This window comes from Protomyctophum parallelum, assembly GCF_964188405.1.
Source record: "Protomyctophum parallelum genome assembly, chromosome: 3".
NCBI lineage: Eukaryota > Metazoa > Chordata > Actinopteri > Myctophiformes > Myctophidae > Protomyctophum > Protomyctophum parallelum.
This window is the reverse complement of record NC_139698.1, coordinates 41,248,583-41,259,147: the sequence shown is the minus strand read 5'-3', so window position 1 is coordinate 41,259,147 and position 10,565 is coordinate 41,248,583. Positions and strand designations below refer to the sequence as shown.

The following is a 10,565-nucleotide window of genomic DNA, read 5'->3' as shown; positions in this document are numbered from 1 at the left end:
CTCTGAAGCAGGATAATGAATGTGCCAACAGAAACAATACAAGGCTTTAAACAATTAATGACAACTGCTATGAAGTGAACATGAGAACTGTGTCTGATCAATGAAATTAAAGTATGTGTTCTTTCCATCTCTGTTTCTCTCCCAATATGACTATAGCTCACAGGATTATTTTATAATTAGTGAGACTGAGAAAATGTCTGGGATTTAAACCCAGGTCTCTAGCGTGGGAAGGGAAATGCTAAAGCCAAACATCACAAGCCTAAGAGGAAATCTGGCTATTATATTAGGCTATATAGTATATATAGACATTAGGCTGCTGCACTCATCCTGGGAATCCCAATCCGGGTCACTGCACCAACACCCGGGATCCAAAACAGGGTCTCCCGTGTGGCTTGGGGAATGGATACTAAGCCAAACACCTTAACCTCTACCTCTAGCTTAAGAGAGAATCCATCCCAATTGGCTGGGGGAAATATTAGGCCTTTGGTCTTCAGGCAGAGACTCTGCTACACAAGAATCCGAGAGGCTCATGTCCAGTCCACCAGTGGCAGTGAAAGGTCCTTTCTGTTCCATACTAACCCTGCCATCCTAAAGAGAGTCCAATAATCTCAACAAATATATCTAAATCTATTTATACTGTACTACCTCACCAGGGAGAATGGGCTTGTATGGTCCCACAGCCTTTTTTGTAATTTAGGCAGGATATAACTGAGTAGTCAGCTGTGGGGTGGGGGTAGGGAACTGTGACAGACATTGGGCATTTGTTTGTTTAACTGTATGTAATGTGTTTTATTTTCGTTTTATTTGTCTTTATGTCATTATTTATTTATTTTTGTTCTGTATTTATTATTGTCAAAACATTTTGTGATAAGATTTTGTTTGTATGTGTGCTGCCATGGGGATGTGGGGGGAAAAAATATATGTCAATTGTTTTGAAAATACTTCTTTGTACTGTAAAGAAAATGAATAAACATATGTTTAAAAAAGAAATTAGGCAGGATGATAATATTTGAGAATGTATGGGTTCCCTGTACACAACTGTGGTATTTATCCAGGGTGCAGCTAGATTAGGACCAGTACAACATTCAAGATCAAATTAATCCAGCACACACCAAGTCTTCAGATTAACCTTTTAGTTTAATTAATATTATTTAGTTGTATAACATATTGGAGCGTCCAACACGTTTCACACCATATGGCTTCCTCATGTTTTCTCTTAACCTGACTGGCATCAGGTATGGGTTTACAAATACCTTGTGCCAACAGATTAATTAATCATGTGTCAACAGAACTCATCAAACTTCACATATCAAGTGTCACATCAAAAGCTAAATTGTCTGCAGATTACAGTGATAAGACTTCTATCTTTTTAATAATTTATTTTTAATATCAACTCTATTAAAAAACACAACATAATGAGTCAATTAATTGAAGATTGAGGACAACAAGTCACGTATAACACTATCACAACTTCCGTTTAGAAATAGTGTTCACTTCACACTACAATACCACTTCCAGATGGGGCCATAAATAGGCAATAAGACCATAACACAGCTCTACATAGTCATCCAATAGGTTACATTATGCAGGTGAAGGGGTCAGTGACAGGGGAGATTTGTAGAAGCAACAATGCAAAGTAGGTCAAGTGGCCTCCATCCTTACTTAAACATTAAATTGAGCCCTACTGGGAAAAAAAAGTCTTTTGAACCCATTATATGAAACGGGAAACGATTGAAACTGTCTCAAGATCCTCGGAATATTAGTTAATTAGTTGTTGTTTTTTCTTTACAAATACAACAAAACACAATGTTCTAGGAGTAGCTGAGTAGCTGCAGTTTAATTCAAATTACTCTGAACAGAAAGTCCAGATGGCTGAGCTTGTATTTCCCTGCTACGTGACATTATCATATCATCTCTAATAAATCAGAAAGGCCATAATGATAATTATTGGGAAAAAAGAAAGAAAAGAACATGCAGGTATATGAAGAGATCAATGATATAAGCATTCCAATGTTCCAGTGTCTTTTTGCACATGAAGTTGAAGGATTGCATCCCCAAACAGTCTCTCTTATGGTCAGCAAGTAGGAAGATGTACGTACGTACTGTATGTACAACTTCCTACTTTCAGTAAATATATGTTGATGTACGTACATATTCATGCTGAATGTATGCAATGCAACATTTAGGAATCATAACTGACTCACAACTCTGTTTAAAAAACAGAGTTGTAAAACTTGAAAACTTGCTCTTTGTGACCTGGGAGTTGTAGAGGATGAGTTTCATTTTGTTTTCTATTGTCCACTATATCATGATTTAAGAAACCTTTTATTTGAAAAAAATCAGGATAAGAACCCAGATCTGATTTGGATGTCTGAGTGTTTTATGTTAAATTGGTTGTTCAGTAATGAAGTTTTTGTTTTTGGAAAATTCATAGAGAAGGCATGGCAGTTACGTTGGAGAACGATGTATCCATGAGTAACTGTCTATTTGTGTATATGTATCATTATATGTACAATTTTGTGAGTGTCTTGTAAGCCCGTGTGGGCTGGGCATCTTATGATGTAGGACACTGTAATAAAAACTCTATCTATCTATCTATGAATAAAATCAGCTGGGTGTGGCTTTCATTCAGGTGTTTTGACTATACTAGGATGCCCGAATCCCAGAAAAGAGGACACATGGCCCAGTGTCTTGGAGATACTCTAGTTTACTCAATAGTGCTTTATAAAACGTATAAAACGTCTCTTCTGTAAGAATACTAAATTCAGATATGTAAATAATTAAGACTATGACCATAGGCTAGATTTATCTCTAGAATGTAGGCTTCCAGACCCCCCAGGAACGTGCCCAGGGGGCCAGGCCGGTTGAGAAATGACAGTTACCGTGCGGCAGTCCCTCTACCGTACCCTCTACTGTACTGGCACACCCGAAGGAATCATATATACAGTTAATAAATTATGTGCTGAACTGTGTTTGTGTGTGCGTTAGGTTGCGCACAGGTGGTGAAAAACAACCATGTTGTTTTCGTGCTCATAGCCAGCTACCCAGCCACCACACACATAGCTCCGTAAGGGAGTGGTTGCACCACTCAAAAAGGTAGAGGTAAAGATGTATAGCCTACTTAATGGTCTCATTGGTCTGTGATAAGCAAAACCCCCAAGTATTTTAACACAATTATAAGCCCCCTGTGGACAGATCTTTAGGACCCAAAAAGTCTGGGTAAAAGGGGATGTAAGGTACTAACCATGACCTTCCCCTGATCATAATACACATAGCTTTGCACCTTTTAGTAACACATATACTTATTTTCTTTGCTATATCCCATATACAGGTATACGAGAGATTAGATTCTTGTTATTGATATAATTTTATATAAAGCAGAAATTAGATATTTCATTATTTTGTATGTTAGCTCAGCTGTCAAATCCACAAAGTCAAGTGTCTGAGGAGGTGGCTTCTTACATTTCTCTACTTTTGCTTGTCAAGTTTGTCCCTGAGCCTACACGTTGTACACAAACTTGTTGAAATTGTGAACCTGACCATGCAAACGACAACTTGCACTTGCACGACAAATGGTGCATTTATATAGCGCCATTTATCCAGGGTGCTTTTACATAGTGCATTACATTCACCCATTCACACACATTCATACACCGATTGCGGCGAAAGCCATGCAAGGTACCAACCAGCACATCGGGAGCAATTTGGAGTTCAGTGACTTGCCCAAGGACACTTCGACATGTAGACAGGAGGAGCCAGGATTCGAACCGCCGACCCATGGGTCATTGGATGACCTGCTCTACATCCTGAGCCCCAGTCGCCCCAGTGTTGAACTTGAACAGACTGTTTATGTCTGAGCCTGAGAGAGCATTTGAGAAGAAACAGTAGTTACTTTGAGTTACTTTCTCCTCAATTCATAGCAGTGGTCTCTCGCCCTCTCTCCAATAAGAAGAATCATCAATCATCCTTTCTCTTTCCTGTCACTTCTGGAGACACCCTGTTAACTCCAGTATAGAGCATGTCATTACTCTGTTACATGTTGACCCTCAGGACTGGAGTAAGGGAGATGAGAGGAATGGAGAATGAAATGTTATTATTATTCTTTTTTAAATGAATTAATTATGAATACTTATTTAGAGATTGTCGTGATGTCACAGTCTTCAATCACGTCCATAATCAAGGGCCGACGCTGTTGAACTCCTCAGGATACAATTGTTGTATTGTAGCCTACTGGCTAGGACTGCTGACGCCTGCACTTCCTTCCAAAAACGTTGCAATAAACAAAGATGCAAATTTCCGGGATGAGGAAAAACTAATCTGCCGCATTCTAGAAACAGCAAATAACAACACACGCACATGATAGTGTCAGGCATCAGGCATGACCAATCAATCTATGCATAGCTCTATGAGGCACAGACGGACAAACTGTGCAAAAAGATCTGAGGCCCAAAAAACTCTGTTGCCATCAGTGGTGCTCAAAAGGACCCCAAAAATAAGTACATACGGTACATCTTTCTGGCCAATCACAATTTGAGTCCTCACTTTTGTCTTCAATGTTTGTGTTTACACACTTGTTTGCTTGGTTTATATAGGCTTGGAATAATATATAAATATTTTCTATGGGAAAAATGAATTAGTGAGTTTTCAGTGTCAAATCAAATACAGTCAATACAAATGAAACCAGAAAAGCACTGAATTGTTTACTTCAGGGTCCTCCATTTTCACTTCATCATTACATTTAAAGACATACAAATACACACTTCTATGAAAAAAGGAGATCATGTACAGTTAAAGAAACTAAAAAAAGGAGAAAACATGTACGTATGGAAAAAAGGGAGGGGGGGGGGTGACTTTTCGGCTGCAAGCATCTCCCCTTGATCTCTAACATCCCATTTATGTTTGACAGTTCAGTTAAAACCACCAGAATGGACTGCTAACTTTGTACTGCTCTACCACCAGAGTTCATCTGCTCCACTGCTCCTGGTGCTGACTCTCCTCCTGCCTTGTAGCCTCAGCATCTCCAGGACAGTGCGAGCATACGTGTCCCTCAGGTTCACACCTCCTCCCTCCTCGACCTCCCCCACCGAGCCACGCGCCAGCCTTTTCAGCACCTCGTTCTGACGCAGCGCAGCCTCCTTTATCTTCAGGGTAAAGTAGCATGCAGAGAAGCGGTCATTGATGATGGCGATGGGCAGTGCCAGAATCAGGATACCAGACAGGATGCAGAGGAATGCAAGCACCTTCCCTGGGACAGTGTCAGGCCGGATGTCACCATATCCCACCGTGGTCATGGAGGTGGTCGCCCACCACCAGGCCACCGGCACACTACTGAAGGTGGTACCTGGCAGGTCATGTTCCAGTGCAAAGACAGTGGTGGCGAAGATGGAGATACCCACACCAAGGAAGAGCAGAAGAAGACCCACCTCTTCGTAGCACTGGGTGATGGTCATCGCAAGGGACTTGAGGCCTGGAGATGAAATAAATGCAGGACGAAGATGATACAAAAGATGTGGAAAGTCAGGAAGCCCTTGATTTGTATGTTTCTTTTGAGATGTTTTACAAGCCTCTAGCCTTTTCCTTTTTTGCCTTATAGCCTTTTCCTTTTTTGCCTTATGTTACAGCTGCTTAAAGGACCACTTCACCACTTTTCAACCTATCTTCATATAATAGGTCCAGCCTGCATTGTTTTAAGATAAATGCTAAATCTTCAATTTTGATAATCCTTGGATAATTTGAATTTTAAATAACTTTTAACTCTTGTTTTTTCATTGCAAAATATTAAAGGACCACTTTTCAACCTATCTTCATATAATAGGTCCTCTCTAATAATCATGATAAAATGTCACAATTTATTTCTACTCAGTCTGTGTCTCATAGGAGGGCTGTGGGCAGTTCAGAAACCCATCCACCAGTGACATCATCAATGGGGAATCCAATAATTCTATTCCTGAAAAGTTGCAATGCAAAAATGGAAGCCATCGTTCTCATGATAATACAAATCTAAAAAGTGTTGTGGTGGAGGGTTTTCTGAACTGCCCACAGCCCTCCTATGAGACACAGACTGAGTAGAAATAAATTGTGCCATTTTACCATGATTATTAGAGAGGACCAATTATATGAAGATAGGTTGAAAAGTGGTCCTTTAATATTTTGCAATGAAAAAACAAGAGTGATAAGTTATTTAAAATTCAAATAACTGAATATCCAAGGATTATCAAAATTGAAGATTTAGCATTTATCTTAAAACAATGCAGGCTATATAAATGATCATTACCCTTCAAAGTGATCTCCCCAGATGGTATTGATTTATCAACATGTTCTTCTACTGTTATGAACTTAAGTTATGTCATAACGTGGATGGTTGAATATCATCAATCGCTTTCTTTTCAGCATCATTTTCATTTTGGGAAACAGAAAGAAAAATCCCACATGGAAATTAAATGTCATGTACAGAAAGAACCAATTACCAATTACCATTACGATTGATTATATTCAACCATCCACGTTATGACATAACTTAAGTTCAGTAGAAGAACATGTTGATGTCTTTATGAAAGGCCTGATTCATGGGTATTGGTGTACTGGGTGTGGGGGTTGGGGGTATCGGTGTATTCAGACATGGGCGTAGGTCTTTCAGATATAGGCCAAACAGGCACTTTTCTCTAAGAATAAGATGACCCAAGAACACTAATAACAACTGAATAGCCTGAACATGGCCCTCTTTCAACCACTATAGATGCAATGGACTACAGTCTGAAAAGTGAAAATTTATTTTTACAATATCAATTTAATTACTCATGTAGACACATCTGACTAAAGTTAAATTCAGCAAATTGGCTATAGGAGTCAGGACATTCATTGCCATCTTCGCAACTGGAGCAAAGATTATTTCTTCTATTACTGACATATATTATGTTCAATTAATATTCAATATTCATGTGGCAATAACATGAAAAGAGTTTCAAATTTCAGACTAATAAGGGTTGTTAATGTTCCTATAACCATAAATGTTACGGATGATGACACGGAGACAGCATGTGATCATCTCATCAATTTTCACCTGTTCTCAGCAAGCTAAATGCGGAGATGTGTGAATCTGATGATTATGGCTGTTTTGTTGAGGGAAAATAACATGGCAGCGGCATGGCAGAGAAAGGAAACGGCACATTTATAAATACTCCCACAACTGGTCCATCTACAGAAGATAGATTCACACCATGTAAGATTCACACCCCAGAATGAATTGTCATCTCTGTCTACAGTGCACTCACTAAATAATATAAATTAATAATTAATTAAATAAAAATAAATCACTCAGATCAAAGCACTCATACACCCTCTGTCTCTCTTTCTCTCGTGTGCCTGCTTACACTCACGAACGCACACACACACACACGTACGCACGCACATACACATGATATATAATGAGGTGAGCATTTCTCTTTTCAGTGTCCCGTCTTCCAATCCCTGGGGGGAGATGTCAAAATAGGAATCAATGTATTTCCTATGTCTCCCCATCTTGTTCTGATTTTCTCACTCTACGAGTCTACGTGCCCCTCGCCGTGCCCCCCCTTGCTCTCTCTTTCTCTGCTTCGCTCAGCTCTCCTCTCTTACTCTCATATTTTCCTCTTCCTTGCTTGCAGCCCCCCTGTTATTCTACACTACAAAGTACAATAATTCAGGTCTTCAGCTTTTTTCCCCCCAGCATTTTGTCCTTGCTGCTTCACAGTATAAGTAATAAGCAGGTTTAAGACTAGTCTAGTTCAGTTTATTTCTATTTTGTATTCAAAGGGCTTTCAGGTTCTATAAAATTGTCTTTGGAAGATTTTGCCTGTGTCAATTTAAGAAGCTATGGGCTCTATTTCTGTCCATGCTAAACACCTTATCCCTAAACTTCTTTGCCTTTTTTTTTTACTATTTTGAAAAACTTTTTTTGAATAGTTAAAATAGCCAATCTACAAGTTCACAATGTGTTGATGTAGATCGGCTAGTTTAACTTTTCAGAAACGTGGAGAGGAAACATAGCATGGACATTTGTCCATGCTATGGACAAATGTTCATGCTATGTTTCCTCTCCACTTCTTCCTTCTGTTTGTTTATCTAGTCACCTGTTTAACATTTGTAATTATCTGTAATTAATTAATCATTTTGCAAACAGAAATGGGATGTTACCTGTGGAGTGGCGTCCCAACTTCAGCATGCGGAGGGATCTCATTAGGCGGAGTACCTGGACCGCATGGCCCATGTTCTCCAGCTCTGTGTTGCCGCCATGAAGGTTCTCCACTGCCAGTGTCACATAGAAGGGGAGGATGGCCAGCAGGTCGATCACATTGGGCACCCTGCGGCTGAAGCGGCACTTGTCACGCACAATAAGAAACCTGAGCGTGAGTTCACCCGTGAACCACGCCACACAGATGTACTCCAAGGCGATCGTGCCACTGATAGTACTGGCCATGTCTTCACCCAAGTCCAGTGAGATGAGCACCATGTTGATGATGGACACGACCACAAAGAACATGGAGAGTGTGCCGAAAGTGTGGGCGGCACGAGATGACTCTGGTTTCTCCAGCAGGTCCCAGAGATACTGACGGAGCGCCGGGCAGGCAGCGCCCGAGAAGTCTTCATCGCCAATGTCATCAACCTCAGCATCACCATGCACGTCCAGGCTCTGCTTCAGGTCCTTATGGCGGTAGTAACGATCACGACAGCAAGGGTTGATGCAGAGCTCATTGATGCCCCAGTACTCAATCTCCTGCTCAAAGGAGATTACACAAAGCTCCTCCTTCACATGCAGGTGGCCCGTCCGGTAGTAGTTCATTATGTATCTATAATTAAAAGAAATAATTAAAAGTAAAAAATGTAAATTAAAACATTAGCGATGAAAGCTTGGCATTTCCGGTATGGCCTGGGTTAGGGGTTCTACAGCTACTGGAGCTAACCATAAGAAAAACGCATTCATGTTGGTAGGCTACTGTAGGTAGGCTATATATGATAATCTAAAAGAGGGCTTGTAAAGATCTAGTTCATTTTGTGGAGTAGCTGTGAACATCTATGAATTATGGCCTCATCTAATCTCCTTCAGCATCTAATGTCGATGTACATTTGGCATTGAGTATGTCTTTAACCAAAGAACCTCAACATCTATAACTAATTACGCTGGGCAGCTTCCAGAAGTTAATCTGTATTACTGTGTATAGAGGTGAAAAAGATCAATAAATCTTCCTCTGACAAAGAAGGTATAAATGCACAGACTGAAAATGAAACATGATGAACTGCAATCACTGTTAAACGTACTGAAAGGTTTGTGAGCTGCGGTCAAAGAAGAATTCATTCTCCAGGAAGTCAGCATCATCACACAACTCCAGGGCTAAGTCGCGACTGGAACAGGCCAACTTCCCAAGCCGGGTCTCTGGGTAGGATGCCAAAAGCTCGTGGGACAGGACATAGCGACTTCCTCCAACATTGATGATGAAGAAATCCAGTGGGCTTCTGCCATCAGATGTCTCACTGTAGAAGACGCTGGAGTCCAGGGACAGGAATGAAACGCTGTCCTCAGAGTGGTCAGCTGCTGCTGCCACGGGGCTGGACCACCTGGACGAACAGCTTGTCATGGTGTAGGGAGGAGGCAGGCAGTATATGTAGGACCTGGTAAGTGTCATTAGAATGAATAAACAATTGGAACGTCTTAGCCTCGCTTGAGCTTAACCTGAAAAAAGTCAAACAGAGGCCTAATATTGTGAGCTTGAACCTGAGTAAAGTTTATTAGTCTAATGTTACTGCGAGTACCAATACCCTTGCAGCAAATCTCAAATTACAGACTCAAACAAAAGCAGTTAATTATTCAAATCAATCTGACTTGTACCATCAGTACCAGACATTTCTTTTGGGGTGTATAGTGTATATTTTGCATTATCAAAATGTTTTCCCATTACTTAATCTCACCTGTGGGTCTCCATACCCTCTTCTCTTCTTAAAATAAGACAGAGAAAGAGGCAAGAAGGAACAAGAGGAACAGGTAGATGAACATGAAGGACAATATCCGCTTGACAAAGTGCGACAAAGACACAAAGAGGATCATGAATAAAAAGGGTGAGAATGAGAAAAACATTCACAAAATGGCAGAGAGAGAGAGGGGGGGTTGGGGGGCCTCTGGCTGTGTCCTACTTCTCATAATCTCTGCATGGAGATTTGAATATTTTAGCTGGTTTACCTAATTAATGTGTCTAATGATCCTATTCCTGTGATCATAAATTCACATTCAGTAAGTGGTTCTGTTTGTGTGGTAATTGTATGCATATTAATATGAAACTGGAGCTAGCCTGTGACAGATATGGCTCAGTCTAGTTTTGGTTTTGGACAATATTTTACTTTACAAAACAAATTATAATGTGCCATTGTGTGCTGTTAATTGAAATGACACTCTTTTTGAAAGCTTCTTTATAGTTCCTTTAGTCCATTAAACCAAATCAAACATGGCTGTATATAAAAACACTTTGCATAGCCTACCATTACGTGAAAGAAATTGATGGACGGATTTATTAAAAACAAGTACCGCGGTATCAAAG

The 10,565-nt window shown here is 40.2% G+C and overlaps 1 protein-coding gene across 1 annotated transcript; it reads right to left on the bottom strand.

Annotated features, from left to right (window-relative positions):
- Positions 1–4,949: 4,949 nt before the first annotated feature.
- On the bottom strand, positions 4,950–9,611 carry kcnv1 (potassium voltage-gated channel modifier subfamily V member 1; the record flags this gene model as incomplete). Its single annotated transcript, XM_083762156.1, has 3 exons — positions 4,950–5,467; positions 8,173–8,825; positions 9,295–9,611. The coding sequence occupies 3 exons, from the start codon at positions 9,609–9,611 to the stop codon at positions 4,950–4,952; spliced, it is 1,488 nt and encodes a 495-aa protein (XP_083618282.1).
- Positions 9,612–10,565: the final 954 nt, after the last annotated feature.